Source organism: Molothrus ater, chromosome 3 (genome assembly GCF_012460135.2).
Source record: "Molothrus ater isolate BHLD 08-10-18 breed brown headed cowbird chromosome 3, BPBGC_Mater_1.1, whole genome shotgun sequence".
Taxonomy (NCBI): Eukaryota; Metazoa; Chordata; class Aves; order Passeriformes; family Icteridae; genus Molothrus; species Molothrus ater.
Genome location: NC_050480.2, coordinates 96,208,358 through 96,233,742, shown reverse-complemented (window position 1 = coordinate 96,233,742; position 25,385 = coordinate 96,208,358). Strand labels below are relative to the sequence as shown.

Below are 25,385 nucleotides of genomic sequence, written 5' to 3'. Positions count from 1 at the left end.
GAACCAAGTACTTCCTTTTTAAAACTTCTAAAATATTTTTTTTATCTCATTGCATGCTTAAATGTTACAATTTTATTTAATGAAAAATATTGGTGATAATAGCTATATTTTCTTTACTGTTATAACTTTTTTTACTTTTTTGTCTACTAGTCTGATATATACACTACATAATATAGTGTTCTTAGAATTTTCATCAGCAGTACAGGCTCTAATATCAGTCTTACTGTTGAAAGAGATGATAATTGCTCATTCTGTTTCTGTTATTTTGCATGAAAATTACATGGCTGATTTAACCTCAAGTTGCTGTAGTTGATGCATTGGTTTAATGCAAAGCTTTTCTGCTGTGGAGCAGTGAGCTTTCCTCACTGTTTTGAGGAAAGTTTGTGAATTCCTACCATATCAAGCTTCTTTGCTTGGATATAAGACACCTAGCCTAATTCCCCAGTCTGAGAAGGGCTCCTGGTCATATTCCATATTCTTTCAAGTTTGATGTGAAGCTTAGAATTCACCTAAATAAAATGTTTCTTGATTTATCTGTATCACTGCTTGAGATATCCTCTCCACACCTCTGTCTTGAGTCAGAGGCAAGGTCCAGCTCTCTTCATAGGCTTTGATTTTTGTTTCTCTCTTAGCACTTTAAAGGGAATACCTGGACACTCCCCAGCTGGATCTGACAGTAACAGGGTTAGCAAGTCACAGGTCTTTGGTCCATCCTGTTAAATATAGTTATGACTCAGCAGATATCAATGTGGGTATTTTTAAACTGCATTTATTTTTAACCCCATTTAATCTGTAACTTACAAAAAATCTCATTATTAGAGAAATTGTGGGAGTTACAGGCTATGCTGTACATACTCTTTGTTTTTTGAGGTTTTTTGTTTTGTTTTGTTTTTAAACTGGACAGTAATTGTACAGTCTAAGTCTTGAGACTTAATAAAAATAATTTCCAGTTTCTGAAAATGCTAATAAGTCTTCTGTTGTGGTTTTTGATAATTTCTTTTCCATACTTGTTCACTTAAAATTTGTGAATGTTCACAGTTTTTATATACTGTAAAAGAGCACCTTATTTATCTAATTATCCTTTTAAGTGTAAGCAGAACACCAGGCTTAAATATGCATAGACTAGTCATGCTGTGTGTAGGGGGTGTTAAAGCAAAAGCATGTTCTCTCTGTAGCTTCACTCTTGCAGCTGACAGCTACTTTTTCGGGTCTGACCCTGCTATCTGGTGTCATTAACCTTCTTTCTTACTCGGATCAGATCTCTTCTGTTGGTAACTCAATCTTCACTACTTACACCTTCTTTTTTGGGGAGATCAACTGGAACCAAGGCAGGTAGATAAATCCATTTGTAACAGAGTTGTAGGCTCTAGTGCCTTTGGTCTTGCCTGTGCCGTTTTTCTCATGCACTCCTTAGCACAGCCTGCTTGCAACTTTAGCCAGGAATGAGTTTGTTTATTTATAGGCAGTCCTGCATGCTGAAGAGGAGGAGGCTAGTTATCCAGACAATTATTTGGGGTTAGCAAAAAAAGCACCTCTTAGTTTGGTGCAGCTGCACTCCAGACAGCAGTCCTGGCTCTCCCTTTGCACTGCCAGCCATGCTGTTAGCACTGTGAGTGCTCAGCATTTTCATAAGAGGGATGCTGGCCTGTGAGAGGGTTTGTCCTTTACCATCAGCCAGGGCTGTCTAGGACTTGGCAGAATGAACCCGGGAAGGAAAGGGAGAGCCTATTCCAAGTGTAATCAGCAGTTCACTTCACTAGTACTTGTTCCATTGGTTCATTGTAAAAAGCTACCTGATGTTTGGGATGAGGATGAGGGGAGACTAAACAGGAAGAAATTGAGTGTTCTATGGAAATAACGTTTTTAGGTTGGGTAGCATGACGTCATGCAGAAACACACAAGGTGCCTTCCAAAACTCCAGCGTGAGAAGTAAAAGGGTGTGAGTCTCTCAGCATGAAGCTCTGCTGAAGCTGAGTCACCCTCCTCTGTACCAAACTAAAGAGACCATTGTGCAATCAGTTAGTGTCTCTAGGTATCTGGACAAGTGGGTGCTTAGATTTCTTCCTCCTACAGGGAAGGTTATATGGATATATAAGCTAAGTAATTCCTGATGTCATCCCCCTTTCCATAATATGATGTGCGTTTTATCTCGATCTTCATGGCCCCCAGTAGACAAATTGTCGATTGTAGTTTGAATTTTTTTTACTTTTCCAAACAACGGCAACCACTTAAATGTACAAATATTGAATACTGTACATTAGGTCTTGCTTCCTACAATAGGGTAGGAAGCATATAAAAACGCATGCAGAGCAATTTTCTCTGTTAGTTGCCTGCCATAGGTTACCATAATTTTTTTCATTAACATTATCAGAAGGTTTCTTGATCAGCTGAATAATTTCATTCCACTGTAGATAATCATATTTAGCATAAGAACTTAATATCTCATTGACTTCAGAGTCTGACGAATAACAGACTACTCTAATAACTAGAACTGTTGTGTTTGTTCCATTTCTGGTAGCTAACTAGAAGGACCATGTGAGTTTGAAAACAGGTCCTAAAATGTCAAAATAAAAATAGGGCTGGATGTTGAAAGAAATATCCAGAGTTCCTCTTAAACTATTTAAGTTCTTGTCCTCTTCTCTTGATGGTTGCCATCCACAGTTTGATTTTAGGATATTTAGGACAGAAAAGTAACATTTTTGCATCTCTAAAGGCCAAAAATATTGATGCAAGTCTTGAATGAGCTGAAGACAATTTAAATCTCTGCCATTCTCTTAAGCACATCTTAGTTTTAAATTTTTAACAAAGACTATCTTTGGAGACAGTCAGAAACCCACTGAAGAAAAGGACACATCATCACACTTCTCTAGATTCTGCCATAATCTCCAAAGAGGAAAATTTAGTTTGTTTTTTTGTGTGTTCCTTGTGAGGAATGTCAGACCCTAAGGAAATTTTTCTATAGGGGCAATTGATTTACTAGTGTGGTTCTGAGTAAGGAAAAGCACTGAAGATTTCTGGGATGTTCATGCTGAACAATAAGACCAGGTTTTTATGAGTGCAGGGTGGTTTCAGTCCCTACAGTGAATCACAGAAGTAGAAACCTATTACAAAACTGGGGATGGGATGCACGTGTGTAAAGTTCTACATGTCAGTACTAAAGGGAAAGCAGAATGAGGTCTTCCTATATCTAGGAGGACCATAATTCTCAACAGGAAGTGATTGGAGTTCAAAAGAGATCATTTTCTCTTGGTTATTTTTACAGTTTCAGTGTAGATGGATGTTGCTGTGACTTATGCTGAATAGATATCTTGTTCAGAGTGTTTCTTTTGTTTAGATGACCAGAGAACAAATTGAGAGATGGGGAACAAGAAAGACATGGGTCTCTAGTTTTTTCACACAGGGGAAAACATCTCCTCTCCACCCTGAATCATGGAATTGAACAACACTTTCTGATATCCCTCTGCCCCGTGCTGCTCAAACCAGCAAGTGTGTAACTTCATCAAAAGTGCTGAAAGCTGCCTTCCACAACATAAAACTCCAAAATTCTTTGTTGACCTGAAATTTCTAAAAACTTCATCAAAATTCAGCAGAATTCTACTTGGGAAAAAGAGAAGAAAAAATGTTGTATTTCTAATATCTGTTATTATATATTACTGCTTTTAATTGTCTTGTTCTTATTACTGCTGGTTTTTTTTCCAGAAAACTTAAAATACACAGAAAAAGGCTAAAATTGGAAAACAGACAGTTAGTCTGACATCTTTAAAATCAAAGGAAGACTGGCCTTGACTTCTTTAGGGCCAGCAGTTCACCAATAATTCCTGTAAATAAGGATTCATAATAATGCTGGAAACCCTAGGGTAAAAGCACAGGCATAACGATTTTGGTATTTCTGTACCTCTTTAAAACCAATGTTTTTTCAAATGCCCTTTAAAATTTTGATATCAATACAATTGACTTTCACTCCAAAAAATTCCTGAACAATCTGTACATTAAAAGTCAGCTAATCTATACCTGTTCTGAAAATGAAAGCAGAGGCATGGCGAAGTATATGAAATATTAGGTAAATCCCTCTTCTCAATGTTAAAATAATCTGCAGCTTTGCTTTCAGCAGTACATTTCATGAGTGGGTCGAGCTCTCCCTAAGTAATTAATAACTCTTAAGCTGTCTGAATAGTTTCCCTTGAGTTGCATCATATAATGTGTCATATGAAAACAACTAGAGGCCTAATGTAACATGAAACTGTATAGTGCATCTTAAAGTGATTTGAGGAAGATGGATGGGAAGGAAATTATTTCTTATTCTGACAGAAAAGACAGCTGTTCTTAACTTTTATTTGAAAAGAATTTGAAATACATTTTCTAGGCAGGGTTTGGTAAATTCTTCTAGTTAGTTGATTCCTATTCTCCTGTTATACCAATCAAGTTAGGTAAAAAACCTGAGAATCAAAAATATACCAATTTGTTGTAGAAATATTAATAATCACATTAATAATAATGTGGAGGCTTTTGTACTTGGTCCACCTGAGCTTTACTTTTTTATTCATAACAGAATAAACCCTTCAGTTTAAACCCTTTGCAAACATTAAAAAGTTAACACTTCAGTGTCTCAATCAATGAAGTATGAAATAAATCATTACCCAACACAGGAAAGTTTTTTAAACCAACTCCTTGAGCTCTGGTCACCAAATTATTGTAACATTGTCATGTTACAAGTGACATATACCAGGTAATGGTATATGTCAGCTGGAAAAGATATGTCTTGCCATAAACTCAAAACATCTCTCACTTCACTCTCAGGAAATGCAAGTTGGCTCATCTTTCTCTTCTTGGAAGATATACAGCAAGCTGGAGGCTTCATTGATACTTGTAAATACGGAAGTTTATCATATTCTGTAGTGTATTCTCATTCGATATGGAACAATTGGAGTTCATGAGATTCAAAAATAGATGCTGCTTTTCCATTAGTGCTTTTTTTAAAAATAAAAACAAAAGGTAAATAAAGGATTGCCTTACTAAATTTGATATGGGTAACTCAATGCTGTATTACAAAGATAGAACTAAAACTGTTTATAGCACAGTGAATACACAGTTAATTCATTCATAATTACTTCTTTTAGTATGCTAGCACTAGGAGTTCCAGCTGGTATCTGCACTTCAGAACTTTTGAGGAAACAAATGAATAAATAAAATATTTTGCCAAAAATCATTCTATACTTAATCTTTATAAACAGTAGAAGGTATGAACAAATACAGTGGTAATGTTCACGCAATATTCCTATAATTGCTCTTCTGGTAATCTCATAATGTACAGTCATAGTATACAGATAGTATACAGGTGCTTTTAGGAAAAATTATGGCTACATTTGATGCTGTAAAAAGGAGGAGAATGCAGCAAAAGCCTTTGCAATTCTGTGCATACATATGCTTTGATAGAGTGGCACACAGGTTTTGCAAGAACATGTGTGTTTGTCACCATTCTGGCTGTATCTGCCTCATGTTTCAACCAGTGAAACATTAAGAAAGACCTGAATGTATGGATTTGTAACATATCTATGTACAATCTAAAACCTTGTATTGTTGGGAATGTTCGTGCTGGCTATTGATGGTCTCAATTTTACCAGCTGAGGCCTCTGTAATTTGCAGTACATCTCAGTCCAGCAGCCCAGGGTGGTGTAAATTCAAACCTCTGTATTCAGTTCATGTGCTTCAATTCCTGCTATTGTTTTCAGTAGTTTCCACCAAGGGTGTGCTTTGCTTTGAGAAAACAGTGCTCCATTCGTCAATTTGAATTTTTTATTATATACTACTGACAATATGGACAGAGGGAGAGAATCAAACTACTGAAATTCCACCTAAAGTATAATTTAATCAGACTCTGGGCGCCTGAGTCTGAGAATAATTCAAATTGCCCACTCTCAAGCACCACCCAAGCCCTAGTGGCACCTAAATGAATAATTTTGGACAACTGATTTCCCCTGGCGTCTGGGCATAAATTCCAGGCATGCTTAGAAGCACCATGGCTTAAGCAGACAGGCATGTAACTCCCACCCAAGTTCCATTGTGACTCAAAGATGTGTGCAGAGATGCCAGAACATTGCCCATGTCCCTAGAGGTGCCTAAGCCATTGACTGTGCTTCAGTCACACATAGTAAGCTTGGACAGCATTGGATTCAACACAAACCACAGCAGACATGAGTGTTTGAGTGCAGAAGAGGAAGAGGGAGTCTTTTTAATAGACTTAAAAGTTTGAGCAGTTATCTGGGAAGGATGTCTTGTTTGGTAAGGAAATTAAACAAAAATGGGAGAACTTAATTGTTGTCCCACTGAAAAGGATATTTGCTTTTCACAGAGACCTCAATTTTTTTGCTCCCAAGTCTGATGATGTAATTTTGTTCAGACACTGTTGTCCAAAAAGGCATCTGGTTGAGAGATCAGATGTCAAGGATATCCTCATCTGCTTGTCTGTGTTAATTTGTAAGTTCTTTTGTCTTGTCTTTACAGATAAATTTGCACACTTACCAGTTGCTACCCATATTTCTGTAACATTATAACTCGCTTAAAACTTGTCATCTCTCTTACTGCTTTTGGTGTAGACACCATGATTTACTACCCTAAGTTCATGTTCTCTGTTTGTACTGTGCGTACATCTGTAGACTTTGAGGTGAGCTTGGTGTAAGTTTCCTTCACCCTTTCTATCTCTCCTTTTCTTATTGTTTTTATACTGTGCCGTGTGGAAAGGTTAAATACTCTGTGTTGGAGTACTTTTTGGGTTGTGGATATTGGGTTTTGGGATTTTTGGGTTGAGGAACAACTTGCTTTTGAATTTTTTTATTAATGCTTGATGCCATTCCTTTATTGTTTTCACCCTGTACAAAATACCTCATAAATTTTCTCAGGTTTTAAATGTTTCTAGATGTGAGCAAATGAAACAGTATAGTAAACATTCAAACTTTTGAATTTCAAATTCAGTATTCCATGAAATTTTGGTTTGGCTTTTCTCATGTTCCAACATGAGGTTTTACGTTCATTTTTCTGTTTGTTCTTTTATTTTTCTCATCACATATCATTATATTTATTCTTTAAAACATGTACATACTTTGCCCAATTTTGAGGATTTTTAACTGATTTTACAGAGTAGCAGATGCCATGGTAATAACACTTAAATATCACTGAAGTATCTTATTAATCATCTGTACCAAAGTCACTTCAATGCTCAATGCATGCTTTTATATTCTGTTACAGTCACTTGAAGCCAATTAGGGAGGAAGAGTGTAGGGGAAATTGTGTATGGTAGCAGACACCCAGACAGCAGACAGGTATATTCCATCCCATTATTTTGTTCCTTTTCATGTTCACCATCTAGCTAGAAGGGTTGACTGTGAAGTATATACTTTAAAGCATCTGTTAATGATTTTTTGGTCACCAAGGAGTCTTCGTATAGGCACCAATGATAACTCTTCTCAAAATAAAGATACTGCTTCTGTTAAGTTAAATCTCTGGTATATGGTGGTTGTATATTAAATTTTTACTGTTTGTTTGTTGGCCAGATAGTGGAACGAGTTTCCCAAAGAGTTTTGGAATAATTTCCATTCTAGATACTTCCAAAACTCAGCAGGACAGGACTTACTGTTACCTGATATAATTTTCAGGTTGTCTCTACTTTAAGACCGGGGTTAAATCCATTGACCTCCAGAAGTACTTTCCTACCTAAGTTATTTTGTGAATCTAACTAAATTTATCCTTAGTTCAATTCTGCTTAAATCTTGCCTCTTTAGTTGACTTCACTGAAATTGTTGATGTCCTTAGGAATTAATTTGATGTTGTCTGCTTTTCTCACTTCTCTCAATACGGTTTTCTTTGTCAGCTCAAAGGTAAGGGAAGTTAGAGTGAACTCCTGCTGGTTTTTGTAACACTGGCCCATACCTTAGCTCTTCCTTTGTTTCCTGAATCATTTGGTAAACAGTTAAGGAAGGTAAATTTATATCATGTGTGCTCACACAACCAAACTTATGTGAGACAATTCTGAAAGAAACACAATTTTAGAAGACTTAATACTGTCATACATCTAGATGGCTGTGAAAGCATTAGGAAGGCATGCAGTGAAAAGTGATGGAGTGGAGGGTGGGTGTGAGAGTGGAGAAAATAGTGCCACCTTGCCCAAAGACTGCTTCTGCTTGTCTTCCGGACCTACAGTAGCAGTCGTGGTTCCCCTCTTTTCATTTGATGAAGACTTCTGATCATTTCTTTTCCACAGTTGTCTGTCCTTTGTCCATTAATGTGAATTCCCCAGTGTCTCCTATCTGGAATTTAGCTGGGAAAGTTAATTGATTTTGGAGAGCTAATCAGATGCTCCCATCCACATCAGATGCCAGATATCCTGTCTAGCTTACAGCTGTAAACCTGAGATACCATCTCCTTAGCCTGCCTGGGGTGCAGGAAATCATAGGGCTGATCCCATGTCCAGATAGTTTATTGTTCTGCAGTCACACACTTATGCCTGGTGAAGGTATTTTTTTTATTAATCATGAAGCATGTTCTTTATGCTATATTTAAAATACAAAGTATGAAATCTAGGTCTAAGTACAGCCAAGCCTATTCTCTTTTGCCTTGCCTTTTGACATTCCAACGTCTATAGCTGTATAATAGCATATGGATCCACTAACAATGTGGGACAGCAGCCAATTTGGTCCTAGGATAAAACAGGAATCAGCTGTGGGAAATAAGCCAAAGAAGTGTGATTCCCACATGAGAAACTTAAATAGGTGCTAGTCCTTAAAGAAGCTCTTTGGCAGGATTTAGAGCAGGCTTCTCTGCACAGGAGGCATTTTTCCTGAGCTCCTAAGTACAACAATGTCTAGGAGGGTTGTGGGGCTATCGTTTCATCAGCTGTAGTGCTTTGCTCTTTCTTTGCCCCCACCTTTGTTGTTTTATTTTGGAGTTTTTTTAAGAAAAGCTTTATAGCACATTGCTGTATAATTGTAATCAGTATTTTTTTAGAATTAAACCATTTGCTTCATGTGATTGTGGGAAATAAAATGGAGGAAATTTTTCTGCTGCGTAGGGGTGTCCACAGGCTTCCTGAACTCTGATCCAGGGAATGCTTTCTGCACCATGGCTAGCTGATTGCAAACAGCAATGTGAACGCTTTTGCTACTCCTGTGTTGTGTACAAATCTGTGGTTTTAATTTTCTCACCTCTGTCTTAAAAAAGAAATCATTTGAAATGCAGAAGTTTCAGATTAAATAAGTTGATTGTACCATCCTAATTTATTTAGTAACGAATTAGTGTATATTTAATAGTTACCAAAGTCTGTAGAGTTGAGGTACAGATTTCATTTTTTGTGAAATGCAGACTTTTCTAAGAGTTCATGGAAGTGGTCTTGAGGTGCATTCTGTGATATAGGTCAGACTTTTTTGAGACATTGATGCATCCTAGGTAAGAAAGTAATAACAAAATCCAACAGCACTAAATAATTTGTTCTAAAACACATTCCTTATTTGTTTTCAAGCTTGCTAAATGTCCAACTGTTCTGATGCTCAAGATGTCCGAGCCATTGCCCATGGAGGTCACTGGATCAAATCCCTGCTCAAAGCAGGACCAACTTGAAAGTTAGATCAGGTTATTATGAGCCTTGTCCAGCTGTGTTTTTAAAGTCTCCAAGGATGGGGATTATTCCACAAATCTTCTACAAAACTTATTTAAGTATCCCAAGCAATAAACTGGAAAAAGATGTATTTTAAAATACTTTCATGTGGGACATTCACTTTGCATCATTTCTTTTTAGACTCCTATTTATATTAATCACAGATGCTAAAAAATTAAGAACAAAAATGAATTAAAAAACTTTCAGTCATTTATTCTTATAAAAAGACTGAATTGTACTTTTGAGAAGAAACACTTCTGAATGCTGAGGCCTGTGAATATGTATGAGTGGGAGCAAGTGTTTGGCTTCTTGTTTTCAGCAGGTATTATTTCTGTTAATTCCTTTTAAGCAGTGCTGTTTTGTATAAGAATTACAAGAAATCTCTTTCCTCCCTCTTGTTCCAGGCAAGTATTTCCAAATGGGCTTCCTGAAGAATACTCTCTGGTTGCTACATTCCGTGTACGGCGAAATACCAAGAAAGAGCGTTGGTATATATGGCAAGTTTTAAATCAGTATGACACACCTGAGGTTAGAGTCATCTTTGATTTATTCCTTCAAAAAGTTTCTTTTTTCCCGCATGTAATATGGCACATGTAATTATGGATGTTTCATTAATGGATTTAGCTGAAGTTTATGTGAAATAGACAGACTGCTCTGAAATAATTGATAATTTGTGGCAGGAATGACAGAAATTTAGCAAAATCTATTCAGTTTAGACTGCAAAATAGAATAAATGCATGTTTTGATTTATAGCTGATATATATTTACCAAGTTACATCAAAGAATGCTTCATAACATAATTCTTGCCCAGTATATGTAGTTGAAAAATTTTTGTTTTATATGGTTTATATATGTGCTTCTTTCTTATAACTTTTAAATAACCACTTATTTTATTTTGTCTTGCTTTCAGATCTCTGTCCTCCTGGATGGTACAAAAAAGGTGGTGGAGTATATGACCAAATCCTCTCAGGGAAATATACTGCACTACACTTTTAAGAGTCGAGAAATTTATCCATTGTTTGATCGGCAGTGGCATAAGCTTGGTATTAGCGTGCAGTCAGGGATCATTTCCCTCTATTTGGATTGTAATTTAATTGAGAGAAAGCAGACTGATGAAAAATTCACCATTGACTTGCAGGGAAGGACACTGATTGCTTCTCGTGCTGCGGATGATAAGCCTGTAGATGTGAGTAGTGTGAAAGGACAATCAGATAACTTGAAGTAATGTTTTAGCCATGCTTTTACTAACACAGTTGTATAGAATCATGTAGATAAAATGTTCAAACCCAGTCATTATTTTTGAGTGTGTATTCTTAATTTGAAGTCCTTAAGTGTTTTTCTTTAAACATTATTCAATTATGTAGCATCTGCTAGGACAAAGCTGTTGCCAAAGTAACTGCATAGAACTCAGTCCTGGTTTAAGGAGTCTGTTTTTCTGTATTTAATTTGGAGAAAGAGCCATCTAATTACCACAGATATAGTATTTCTATGTTTAAAGGTAACTTGCAGTCCTAATTATTTTCTTTCATTTTTAGTAAGATTTATTTATAGGTTTGTATAAGTCATCTGTTACACTTTGTCTGTCTTTGATAACGGGGAGATACAAAATAATTAAGGATTACCTCTGTATTCAGGTCTTCTACAGTAATTCAGCCATGTAGAAATAGGGGCACATTGTTCATAGTTGTCTCTCCCTTATCCAAAAGAGAGGGATTAGGAAGTGGCCAGAGGTGTGTTTCCTGCAGCCTTTGGTGCAAGAATTACCCAATGAAGCCCCATGATATTCTGGGGTATTTTTTGTCCTGGGAATGCTCTCTTCTGTTTCCTCGTGCAGGAGAGAAAGTAATTTGAAAGCAAGTAATTTGAAAGCACAGCAATTAATTTGAAATCTTCAGGAAATATCAGTTATGTTTTAAGTGCAGTGACATGCAGCTACCAGGTTTAAAGCATCTGCCTTGGGGTTTATAGTGACCATCAGAAAGCTTCAGCGATGTTATGTACTCTGCAGGGCTCCAGAGGAAAACAGCACATTTTAACTGCAAGCTAACATTGCAGGAGGAGTCATTCTTGTGGGGCTAAGCACTTTGGCCTGGACTTAGATCTCTTGTTTCATGGAGCCAAGCTCATGCTTTGTTTTATTTTCTCAGACTTGAGTTCATTATTTGAAATGTGTGTACTGTTTCCTCATTTCCAAATAGCATGCAGCAGAAAAAGCAGGTTTTTTCTGCTGGTTGCATGGTATGATAATTCTGGATAATTCTGAGTGGAAGTTTTCAATTGGGATTTCCACGTTTGCAGGAAAACATTATGGGCTTAAAGCTGATGAAGGCAGCAGAGCAGATCCTATACCAATGGTCACTTTTCTCAACACCAAGTGCAAGAGGGAGATTAAAAAGATATAAAACCTATGCAAAAAGAGGAATATGATGACAAGAATATCTAGTTAGAATTTTACTTGCTTCTCATCTTTCCAATCCACCCGAAGTCTCTGAAACAAAAGCTTTATGTAAAGAATTTGTGACTTTTGCTCTTCAGGTGATTTAGTGACCATGTCCAGGCAAAGGTCTGTCCAAAGCAATAGATGCATGTGATAGAGAGTTTATCAAACCTTTATTTTAGTTACCTGCAGAGGAAAATTACCTTTCCTGAAAAGCTTTGTAGAGGATGTCTACAAGGCTAAAATTCTTGTGTAATATAGCAAACCAATACAGATGGATGCAACTTAAGTGAAAATAAACGAAATCTAAAATGCGATTTACATCAAAGTAATAGACTACATAATTTGTTCCTTAAATGAGCAGCTGTGTAATTGTTTTGGATTTGTCTTTTTCTAGCATGTCAGAAATATGCAGTGTTTCAAAGCGAAAGTTTATTACCCCAAGATAAGAAAAAGCATGCCATAACACATAATTTTTTACACCTCATATTAATCTCTTTTGTATTCCTTAATAGATTGAACTGCACCACATAGCAGTTTATTGTAATTCACAACTTGCAGTAGAAGATACATGTTGTGAAATATCTGCAGACTTGGTAAGTTATCTGTTAAAATTCAAATGTTAATACAAAAGAAATTGCATTATTGTTTCCTGCTAAATAGCTGTAAAAAATTTTCAACAGTGGTGATAATTTAATTACCTCCTAAAAATGAATTCCATATCTGGAGTCATGGTACATAGTTTTTTGCTGCCTGAACAAATGTACAGTGGAACATCAGCAAAAGGTACTAGGTGCTGCTAGTGCTTTTTAAATGCATTCCTTAACATTGATTAATTTCTAATTAGTAACTGAAGAAGCCTCAGAGAGTAGGAAACAAATCACTGAGATGGTTTGAGAATGGTTTCCAACAACGGAGGCCATTTCAGTAACAGTTGCATCTTGTGAAGCTTTACAGATGAAATAAGCAAAGCCCATGAAAGAGTCTGCATGACAGTGGAAGAGAGGGAAAATAGGATGGTGTTGAGCTTTCTTTATTTTGATATACTAAAATGGAGGAATGGCTCTCTAATAACTGGAAAGTTGTAGTGGTAGGTTGATGTTTGGACTTGATCCTACAGGTCTCTTCCAACCTTGATGATTCTATGAAATACTTTCTTCTTTAGAATGCATATGCTGAAGTGTATATATTGTTTAACATGAGGGAAAACATTGATTTAAAGGGTTCACTTTTCCCTCTTTTTTTTATAGACAAGAATCAGTGTAAACTGGAAGACAGTAGAACCATAACTTGAAGTTGTAGATGTAATTATTTTGCTCAATCTAGCCCATTTAAAAAAAAAAAAAACCAAACCAAAGCAACAAAAAAGCCAAAGCAAAACAAACGCCCCCCCCCCCAAAAAAAAAAACCCACAAAAAAACCAACCAAACTATAAGTACCCTCAGAAAGATATTGTGTTAAATTATTGGCCTGCTATTCATAAGTAGTCTGTAAGATCAGGCTCCTCTGAGGCAGTGGACAGTGCCATCACCACCAAGGTTGCAGTCAGCAAAAAAACCCCAGAGCATGTAGGACTGATCGGTTACATCCACAAAGAGATAGGGGAAAGTGTACCTGGATGGGAGAGAGGAACACAAGACTGCTTGGTGCTCAGAAGCATGAAAGAAGCATGGTCTAATTTCAGGGGACAAATTTCAATTTTAAACAATGATTAATCGTTCAAATATATTTCTGAATGTATTCTTGAGGGTAAAGCAGCCTTTCTCTTGAATGTGTAAGCTTATGAAAAAGTGGAATTAATTAAATTCCGGTATGTCCTTGGCGCTTGGAAATACAATTTATTGAGCAGTTATGACACAATAGCAGAAAAAGCAAGAACAAAACAAACCCTAATTATACATAAGATAAAAAGCTCAACAATAGGCTTTATCAATAACATGTAAATATTCATTCATCTATATAGCTAAAACCACCATCAGTTTAATTTGTATTTCTTATGTTTAAGATGTGAGAAAAGGCAGACTACTTGTTAATGACTTTCATATTAAAACTAGCATTACATTTTCTGACTTATTCTTTTCACAACTTCCTTACCCATTATAACAGCTACATTTTCAGTAATTTAAGGGAAGGAATTTATACTTGGATATAAATTTCTATGCTAAGCAGTAAATCCTGTGGGAATTTCTCTGACAGAAGGCTCAAAAAAAACTTCATTACATCTTAATGAGACTTACTGAAGTTTAGCAGGTTCTGTTGACTTGTCCTGTAGTATCTCTTCAGGATGGCTCAGGAGTCACAGACAGGTAAATCTTGCCTTCAGGGCTTTTTTGTTTGTTTCCAAACTATCTATACCAGTAGTATTTTACTACAAGGAAATAAAAAAAGTTTTCCTTTGCACTCGTATATTTTGCACTTAAGGGCAGGGCAGAGGACAGGATGAGACTATGTAGTACTATCTTTTTTCTTTCTTCCCATGGACATTTTCTGTCCCACTATTTCTGATTTTGGGAGACTTTATTCCTCTTTATTCCTCTGTCTTTTGGAAGAAAGAAGTGGGACAGTCAAATCAATTTTAACTGGCATAAATTTTAGAACAGAAGGATCTAAATATCTAGAATTGATTTTTTTACAGCTTTTTTCTCTGTTAGGAAGTTGTTGTCACTTTCCACGTATGGTTTGTACAGGAGTATTAAAACAGAAGATAGAACAGAAGGTTGGATGGTATTTACCTGTTACCAAAGTGGACCAAAAACAAGAAAATATTTTTTTTTTTTTTTTAGTGCTCACGTGAGGAGAGGTTACTGGCTACGACTTCATCACCAGTGACTGTTCATGCCAGCAAAATATACACGCTTCCAGGGATGCAGCAAGAATCTACACAGAGATGCTACTGCTTTCCAAATAAAGTATAAAGTTTTCCTGTTGCTTTTTAATGCATTATGCTGTTTAATCCTGTTGGATATAAAAACAGTTGGGTTTGGTTTTCTTTGCAGTCATGAAAAAATCTTACTTATTTGTAGTATTGTACCATATTTACATTGTATTTCCCAGTTAAGAACCAGTACATTTTGAATTTAGTTAAATCCAAAAAGCAAAGTAAAATTAGAGACGTCAGTAAGGTTTAATTGTTTGAATATACACCCAAAAAAGTACCATGGTAAAACTGAGAATTATATTTAGGTATTATATTTAGTGTAAATGTTTTCACTTGAGAATGAATTATATTCTACACAATGTTTGTTTTCTTTTAGTACTTCTCCTGGGTGTTGCACTATATTTATTGAGTCATTTGCTTTGTTAGGCATTTGTGACAAAGACAGGAAACCTAACCAAATATATTTTAGATCTGCTTTGTTGACTTTTTTTATTTCTTTTAAAATCAGGGAGAAGCAGGATTACCAGGAGTAGCTGGTTTGCCAGGCCACAAAGGAGAGAAAGGTGAAAAGGTAAAATATCACTTGAATTCTCTTTTTCAAGCCTTGTCATTGGCTTATCTTTCTTAAATAGAAATTGCATGGATTCTGTTATCCCTTGAAGGAACCTGCCTGAACACAGGGTGGATCCTTTATCAGTCAGTGTCTGGCTCTGTGTGTGAACTCCCTGCCAGGCATTTTACAGCTGCCCCACTTTGGGGTCACCTCATCAACTCTGTGGAGCACATTTTACCTGCCTGGGAAGCACATGCCTCCCCAGCCCTGTCACCATGCCATGTACAGAAGACATGTATATATTCTGACAAGAATTGTTCCATCTCCTGTGTGTACATCACTGCTGATGGTCAGAGTCCCATGTGGTGGAATCATCCTTGCAATCATCAGTAGGAGGGTATGAAATATGACCTCCATATATTCTTTGACAATGCTCGTACCTGAAACTGGTAATTGTGAAGAGAGAAGAATCTGACATTGGCAAGTCTCTAGGACAGGCCAGTTGGTCCTTTCCTTGGCCTTTTCTGAATTTTTCTGTAATGCTTACCATGACATTCTTATGCTATGTAGCTTGGAATTTCCTAATTCTATAGGTCAACATATCAGATGTTTTCCTTTCACATTCCATTCCTTAAATTTTGTTGGAGGATGCTGAAGTAAGACACAGCTGAGAATGTGTTTTCCATGTGCTACTAGAGGGGGCAAGTTGAATAAACTATTGTAAATCTGGCACAAAGACAGCAAGATAGGAATTGAGGTCAGGAAATGCAGTTTGTGTGAGAGGAAGTTGCCTAGACTGTCCTAATCCAGAGGTTAGATGGTGGTATCCTAACCCAACATCCTACCTTGCAGCACACCATTTAATATGTGATCTGAAATAGTTTGTGAAGACAGCCAGGGCTGTTCCTATAACTGTAGTGTCTGGCTGAAAAGGGTCCAGTTCTGAGAAGGCTTATCTACACAGCTGGTTGAAATTGAGAACATTTCTTGACAGTATAATTCCCCCCACCATAACTCCTCCCCTCCAGTATATATTTCAGTTTTTGACACAAGCTGTATTTTTAGGTGAAAAAAAAAGTTCAGTCATGTTAGTTTCTATAGTCCAGCTGAATCTAGAGGGACTGCTGTCAGTTTTCAGACCTAATCATGAAGTTTTGATCTAGGGTGTATAAACAATTTTCAGTTTTTAGTTTTAGCTATGCTAACAGCACAGGGAGTTTCCTAGCATTTGTTTGGGAAACAGCTCTTCTGCTCCTGACCTGATTCACTTAGACCATTATTGCTACTAAGTTGGGAAAGCAGACTTCACAAGTCTGATTTTTTTTTACCATTTAATCTCCCAGCCAATTAGCAGTATTTACCATGCTGAGCATAGTGCCTCTAAACAAAACATGTAAGGTTCTGTTCTTCCACTTTTTTAGAAAAAGAGCCTCATTGCATGGAACTGTCTGAGAGTCAATGAACCCCGATGCACCCAGAAGTTTAACCTAAAGAAAGTATATTGACGTTTATGAATGTCCTTTCACAAAATTGAATGAATCAGCAGGTCAAAGTCAGGGGTAGAACAGCAAACAGGTAGAAAGCTTCTTAATTTGATCTTTTCTTACAACTGACCAGTACTTGTTACTTCCTAGCTTTGCAGTTGGTGGGTTTTTTTCTTTTTTGGGGGGATGGGAAAGGGGGGGTTGGATGGAGGGCACAGTATGACTGTGACCAGGATTGGCTCACTGACCTTTGGGAGCAAACAAATCTTGAGTTAAATAGTGCCTACCATGATGGAGCTGAAAGCAACATTCTCTGAGATTTTAATACCATTTTTCTCACTGACTCTGCATTTACGCAAGTTTTCAGTAACACTCCTTCTCAATGATGGCCTTGTTACATCAATAATTAGACCTGAAGAGGCAGAAAGGCTCCAGAACATTCCAGACATGTAGGATACATGACTTATTGTCAGATTATATAAAGGAAGCTAACAGACTCTGGCTGAGTGTCTTGTAATGTATTATACACAAAATAGGCAGCTTCTTGATAACTTTGCTGGCCAGTTACAAAAAACAGGTCTTCTCTGAGTTCTGTGGTTCCTAAGCACACGTTTCCCCCTTTGCTTGTGCTCAGCTTCTCATTTCATTTTTTCTTTTGTTTTAAATCATATTACTATAAGCATGCAACTAACTGTATTTAAATGTCTGTGCCATTGCAGCATCCAAGTGAAAATGTTAATTTTTTGCCTTCTTTAATAAGAAATTTCTGATTCCGTTGATATTATGTCCTTTTCAGCACAAAAGTTCTTATCCTTTTATTTTGCTTTATCTAATTCCAATTTCCCATTCACTTTAATTAATTGTATGATTGAATTTATGTCTTTTTTTGTTGCTATGGGATTGAAAAAGAAGTCTCTACTGATTGATATTAGGCTACATTCAAGCCCCTTAAAATTGCCCTTCTCTTCAGTCTAAAATCACTGTTCCCTAAGGTCAGACTATTCAGGAGCATCTAAGCTATCACCAATGTAAAGTATGATAACTTATAAGCCATTTTAGGCATTTTGAATTTAATTATTAGCCTGTATCCACTCCATTCCTGTACTCTTGGCTCAATTCAAAGTATATTGCAGGCCCAAAGGACTGGAGTGCCATATTTTCACTGGAACAACCATTCATGCATATATTGATATATCACTGGCAAGCTGTGCATCTGAATGCACAGGAGCATCTGATCAAAATTATGCCATTTGTGTGAATGACCTTCCTGTTTGTAAACCTGGCCTTCCATTCTGACTTCATGAGGACAGTTCTTCACTCAAAACTTTTATCTCTGATACTTTGGGCATGGAATAGTTGATTTGCTCTGCAGGATATTTTTGCTGGGAGATCAGCTTCTGCAGCAAGGGACCAACTGTTTTTTAATTTCTCAGTAATTAAGACTGAAAAAATTGCCTGGACCAACTTTGTTTCCTACTTACTAAGTGTAGAGTTTGGACTATCTCTAAATAATATGCTGTATATTCTCATGGCAGCTTGATTCTTAGCACAGTGTATCTCACAAGTTGCAAGTGGACACAACTTAGGTGGAAGTCTTCTGTGATTTTAACACATTTTGATATTTTCTGTGGAGTTGAGTTTTCTCTTCTTCTGATCTGAGTGAGATATTTACTGTGGTTTTTATTTGGTTGCAATTTGTACTACTTCAGCATCATATTTAGCAACTCAGAATCTTACAAACATATCTGTTGTTAGCAAATGTCTTTTAATAATGTTGTAAAGGTCCTGTTTTGTCCTCAGTATGTAGAAATTCTTATGAAAGACAGAATATGGGTTACCATAATTGGAATGATTACATATATGCTGAATATATAAACTGATTTTCTCTCTCAAGGAGGCTAAAAAAAACCTGTTTTCTACTTTTATTTCTTTTAAGCAGACTAAGTGCCCATGAAATATTTTAAATTGAAATCTAAACAGAATTAAATATTTTGATATAATGTTAAGCCAGTGTTAGCTGTGTTATTAGGTCATTAGTTAATGGTGTAAGTGAAGTAGGGACCAAAAAGCCAGAGGCAGATTGCTTTCAAATATTAAAGTGCTTGTTGATGTACACCATGGAGAAATTTTTTGCTATTCAACTTCATTTTAAATTTTACTTAAGGAAAAAGACATTTAAAAGGCTATTTTGGGATTGGTAGAGATAGGTTTATGCAATGTATTATTGCACTAGGAAAATATTTGTAATAGAATGATATAAAAAAAGATCTCCTGGAGAACAAATGAAGTGTCTGAACTGTTCTTTCTCTCCATTTTCCTTGCTAGTCTTTCTTTCCTGCTACTCTGACTTTCCTCTCAAAATCCAGTCAACTTGATTCCACCTAAAGCATATCTATTGTACTATGCAGCCTTGAGAAAGGTTCCTTTCTGGCCCAGTCTTTGTTGCTGAGGTTATTGATAGGGACCTAGAAGCTGGAATTCAAGAAAAAGAAGAAAGCTGATCAAAATACGGCTGGCTGTCAGTTATGACAAAGTCAGGAATTGCCAGTACACTTAGTAGAATAAAATCTTACAATAAGCAGAATGAAATGCTTTGTGCTTACCAACCTAAGAATTTATGGATAGTTCCACTTATGTTTTACCATCTAATTGCCCAAGTTATCAAATTAAAAAGGGAAAATACCATTAGCAATGCAACCATTTTTTTCTTATAAAAAATTCTGAAACGTGACTTATTGTCCTTGTTAGCGTATTTGCCATTCCAGTACTCATCTCAGTCCTGAGTTTAAGTGTTCCTGAGGAGTGGAGATGGTGGTGGCAGAAAGTCCTCACCACTCTGAGATGCTCAAGGGTGTGGGAGAATGTCACACTTCCCCAGTGGGGCCATTCCAGAGCTGAAACAGGAGCAGGGGAGCCAGCAGTCACTGTCACTGGTGCAGGAGTTAAACCACTGACACCCAGTTCAGGCCTTGGTGAGCTGAGCTCCTGCTCTGATGGGACAGAACACAACTGGGGGCTTCTGCTGGGAGTAGCAGGGATCATACTTCCTCATCTGTATACTCCCTGCTGCTCCCACAGTACCAGGGAAACCCTGGAATGATGCTGCCTTTGGGATGAGTTTTCTTTCTCCTAACATATTCTCTGAGTGTGAATTTTTTTTTTCCTTTTTGCTAATAGACACTTTTTTGGTTTTGGTTGGGTTTTTTTGTATGTTTTTTGTTGTTGTTGTTTTTGTTGGGTTTTTTGTTGGTCTTTGTTGTTTTTGTTATTGTTTTTGTTGTTGTTTTTTGTTGGTTTTTGTTGTTGTTGTTGTTGTTTTGGTTTTTTTTTTCTTTTTTAACCTGGACATTTCTGGTGATGTTGTGTCCTGGTTTTAGTTGGGACAGAGTTCATTTTAATCCCAGTAGCCAGTATGAGGATGTGTTTTGGATTAGTGCTGGAAACAGGGTTGATAACACAAGGATGTTTTCATTATTGCCAAGCAGCACTTGCACAGTGTCAAAGACTTTCTGCTCCCTACCCCACCCCAGCAGCAAGGGGCTGGCAGTGCAGAAGGAGCTGGGAGAGGACACAGCCAGGACAGTGACACCAACTACCAAAGGGATATTCCATACCCAACACATGGTGCCATGATCAGCAAATAAAAAAGTATATAAAGCAGTGGGAAGGAGGAGGAGTGGTGTGACACCATTTTTTCCCTAGTCACCACTATATATGATGGAGCTCTGCTTTCTTGGGGATGGCTGAACACCTGCCCTCCCACGAGAAGCTCAGTTGAAAAGGATTTTCATTGTCACCCTCTGTAAATCCTGACAGTAGATTTACAGCTCATAGTTCTACCTTTGGCTGTTGTTACAGTGTGTACCTCATAACCTATAAATGCCAGCCTTGTGCTACTGCTGTTCACCACCTTACAAAGCTGTTTTCCCAGCAACTTATCTTTCACTTTTGTGAAGGACTTTAAGGCCTGCAGAAGGAAAAGAAAATACCATTAAGAAAAATGCAAAAATATTAATGATGCATTTCCTATATTTTTGGTTTTATTCTGTGGTACTGTTACTATGAATACTGTTAGATGCCTATAGTATCTGATATTTATATTCAAAAAGGCATGAAAAACTGCTACCTTTCCACCTGTGGTTTTTAAAATCACAACTACAAGGTCGAAGCATAACTTGCAGATCTAATTTACAGTGGAAAATAATTGGCTTTAGAATGGGGAGTCTGTCTGCAGTTAGTGGAACAGCAGTGTAAACATACCTTGGTTAATTGGTAAGTAAGTCACACAGGCTAAAGGTTTCCTGACATGTAGCAGGCTGTGTAATTTTAGACTACACAGTGTATAAAAATACACCACTGAAGGTAACAAAGCGGTACTGGTCTATTAAAATACTGGCAAGTGGCACAAGGGAACAGAGGATGCATAGATAAGAGAATGACTCTGTGGGTGATTAGATAAGGTAACCTTTACCTCTCACAGTGCCAGTGGATTTATGCTATTCATGCATACAGGATTTTGGTCTATTTTTGAGACAGAGCTGTTTAATATCTTTATCCATGGTCTGGGTGAGGGCATACAGTGCATACTCAGTAAGAACAAGTCTTATGAGGAGTGACTGAGGGAGCTGAGGGTATTTAGGCTGGAGAAAAGAAGTCTCAGATGTGACCTTATTGCTCTCTACAAGTGCCTGAAAGGAGGTTGTAGGCAGGTGTGGGTCAGGCAGGCAGCCAATGAAGGACAAGGACAAGAAGAATTGGCCTCAAGCTGTGCGACAGAAGATTCAAGTTGGACATCAGGAAGAATTTCTTTGTTGAAAAGCTGGTCAGTCCTTGCAATGAGTTACCCAGGAAAGTGGTGGAGTCGCTCTCCCTGGAGGCATTCAAAAAACAACTGGACATGGCACTCAGTGCTATGATCTCATTGACATGGTGGTGTTCAGTCAAAGGTTGGACTTGATGATCTTGAAGGAGTTTTTTAACCTTTATGATTCTGATACAACTCTTGTTGTGTACTTCTGGCCAATCTTACTGCTCCTTTCTCAACTTCAGAAAGATTAATAATCTCAGACCAGAGTTATAATGTTATTCTTGCAGGAGAATGTTCTTTTCTTGGTAGAAGCAGGCATACCTAACGTTTTGTTTTGTTTTGTTTTTAAATGAACACTACATGGTTTCAGTCCTTTTGTTGTACTCTTCTGGCATCCAAATAATTTTTATTTTAAATTTTTTAAACCTTATACTTTACATTATTTAGCAACATTTCTGGGTTTGATGTTTTCTTATGTAATTTTTAAGACTTATAGTCCAATTTACAGCTGCTGGGGTCTTCCATAACTCTCCCGACCAATCAGGAGAGTTATGGAAGAGAGTCAGCTTTTTTCTCAAAACTAAAATTTTCTTATAGATTGCTTATGGTTTGGGGTTTGGTTTCTCTAAAGGGATAAAAGGGAGGGAGTGAGAAATTTTAATAATGCCTTTTAAAAATATTGAGGGCACATGACTTTGTACAAATCTGTATTACACGTTGAGCTTTCTCAGTGTAGAACTGAAAATGGATCCTTTTGGTTTCTGTCTTCTGTTGCAATGAATTCCTTTAAAATTAGTTGCTTTTATGGAAATGTGGATGTGCAAGCATTTGTATGATGAAGGACTTAATTGATGTTATAGGTGTTTAAAATGCATTTATTTTGCTGATTTTAGTATGTCACGTAAGGCATCCTCCTCCACAGTGGTTGCATTACTAAAAAAATCAGATAGAAGATGCTTTTCTATCGAGTCTGATATGACCTGAGTAGTTGTTGTTAACCTCAGAAGTCTGTGGAGCTTCTAATTGATCAATTTGTTTTGTAGGGAGAGATGGGTGTGAAAGGACCAGACGGTGTTGCCGGGCTGCCGGGTGAAAAGGTATGTTCCTGTTTGTTGAGTTGTGATTAACTCATGGGAAATGTTCATTGTGTCAGTGGCTTCTCTGTAATAGTTTACAGAAATGGGAGGATAGAACATTTCTGGTAGAACATTAATATCTTACCTGCACTGCCATGTTTTTGTAGCCCACTGAAAAAGCTGTTCAGATCTGCAGGTGTATGTGTTTTGTGGGGTTTTTTCCCAAGAAGTGGGGGTTATGTACAGAGCTAAAGAAAGCTACTTGTTCCTCCTGCTCAGTCTGTGGTCTGCAAGCTTAGATAAGAGCTCTTGTGCTCTCAGCAGTCTGCTTGGTGGAGCTTGAGATAAACACCACTGACTTCTTAATCAAAGGTTTGGAATAGCCATGGCTAAGAAGGCATGCCAGCCTACTGGTGTATTCAAGGATAAGTTTTGTTTCATTTCAGAATGTAAGCGTGCAAAATAAGACAGTTTTATGCACTTATTGGGTTCAGGTACTACTTACCTGTATCAGAGGAACTATGTAAGTCTAATATCTAGAATCTTCAGTATAGAGACAACCCTCATAACACTGAGGAAACAGCTTGTTGCTGTCAGGCTTAAAACCTGTGGGTTTACAGGACATAAAATCATGAAATTGTCTTTTATTTTTACTTATTATTTCTGTCTCAAATTATGGGTTTTTAAAAATGGGAGGTAGACGTATAAGAGCATAGTTAAGGGTAAAAATCAAGGTATTTGTTGCTGATGTTAAGTTATATTGGTAGAAAAATGGAGAACAGGCTGCAAAGATGTTCAAAGGAATTTGCAACATTGACGAACTGAATTGCCAAGTGGTATGTAAAACTCAGAGGAAGCAATAGACAAGTGATGCAGAGGAAGAGGAAAACAAAGGAAGCATTATGCATTTCCTGCCAGACTGGACTAGCCAATACTGCTCAGGAAGCGATCTTGGAATTACAGATCAAGGAAAACATGGACTCACTGTTTAGCACTAGTCAAATTACTAGGAAGAAAATAGGGAAAAAAGCAAAAGAGTTTTAATGTCACCATTTTTAATGAATCTGTTTGCAACTTGAATGATGTATACAGTTCTGGTTCTCACACCTCAGTGTGAATCTAATAATACCAGAAAAGATTCAGACGTGTCAAGAGTGATCAAGAGCACCAGCCATCTTCCAATTAAAGTCTGACAATGTGGACTTCAATCTGAAAAAGGCACAATTGAGAAAAAAAACGTGTCCTGTTCTGTTCTCTGTACAGTGCTGAATGGAGCAGAAGAGATTAACAAGGATTTATTTATTTATTTTATTCTTCACTGTGCAAATATTAGAGCATAAACCTACCTGATAGGAGGTTCAAAAAGGATAAAAACAAAAGATAGGCTCTTTCTTCCTTCTACAATATTACAGTTTGAACACTACACAGAACTTGAAAAGTCTGAAAATTAGAAGTTAGTATTAGAAGTTTAGTGGAGTAAAATTCAATTGAGTGTGTCAGTCTGCTTGTACTTCAAGAGGCTGGAATCTGGGAAAGCCACAGGAGGAGTCTTTATGGCTGCCCTGTTATATTTTTCTGTAGACATCTGTGTTGCCATAATTGCAGTCCTGTAATTGACTGGAGAAACCTTTGTTTTGATCCAGAGAGACAGTGTTTTACTTTATCGTGCTCCTAGATGTGAATTAATGGAAAGAGTTTTCATAAAGCATTGTAGATTGAGATTGATCTAGAATGAAGCTGTGTTTTCCCTTGGCTCTTTCCATAGCTCCTACTCTGATGTTATCTTGCTATAAACTTACCAGGCTAGGTTACTTTTCCAGTCCAAGTTATTATTATTACAGTTTCCATGGTTAATATTGTTTGGGTTTTTTTTGCTAAGCGCCTTGCAAATTCATTGTCAAGCCAAATCCCAAAGCTCCTGTTAATTTACATGAAGCTCAACAGTCAGATCTTATTTAATATCCAGACCTTGTACTTTTTCTGAACATTACAACTCTTTTAATTCAGCCTATATAAAATACAAATTACAAATGAACTGTGAATTAAAAATGAACTACCATGAAATACAAAACTGTCAAAGCTTAAAATTCTAAAATAAAAAAAGAAAGCCAAGTATTTTGTACATGCATAGCTAGATGAAGAAAGTGAGATCCAGCTATCCAGCTTCTGCTAGCTGGAGTGGTCATGTCTGTGTGGAGTAGTGCAGTGCTGTGTGTGTTGGCTCCTCGTGCTGTGGAATATTTTTCTCTTACAGTGGAAGGTGCTAAAGTGTTCTTACCCAGATGATTCATCAAGAACTATATAGATGTGTAGAATCTTTTATTTTTGTGCTCCCCTAAGTGTGGTATTCCGGATGCTAACATTGTACACAGAGTTAAAGACAATGAAGTGGAGGAGCAGCACCAAACCTGTCTGAGGTGAAGAAGCACTTGGACAAAACACCCTCAGGCACATGATGGGATTCTTGGGGTGTTCTGTGCAGGGCCAGGAACTGGACTTGAATATTC

At 37.1% G+C, this 25,385-nt stretch overlaps 1 protein-coding gene across 4 annotated transcripts in view; it reads left to right on the top strand.

Annotated features, from left to right (window-relative positions):
* The window catches only part of COL19A1 (collagen type XIX alpha 1 chain), a 178,014-nt gene that overhangs the window by 21,156 nt on the left and 131,473 nt on the right, over window positions 1–25,385 (top strand). For all 4 annotated transcript variants that reach the window (XM_036380957.1, XM_036380955.1, XM_036380956.1 and 1 more), the window contains exons 5-10: window positions 10,048–10,171; window positions 10,554–10,829; window positions 12,596–12,676; window positions 14,864–14,989; window positions 15,467–15,529; window positions 22,846–22,899. In XM_036380957.1, coding sequence (XP_036236850.1) covers window positions 10,048–10,171; window positions 10,554–10,829; window positions 12,596–12,676; window positions 14,864–14,989; window positions 15,467–15,529; window positions 22,846–22,899 — 724 coding nt within the window. The remainder of the gene's footprint in view (window positions 1–10,047; window positions 10,172–10,553; window positions 10,830–12,595; window positions 12,677–14,863; window positions 14,990–15,466; window positions 15,530–22,845; window positions 22,900–25,385) is intronic.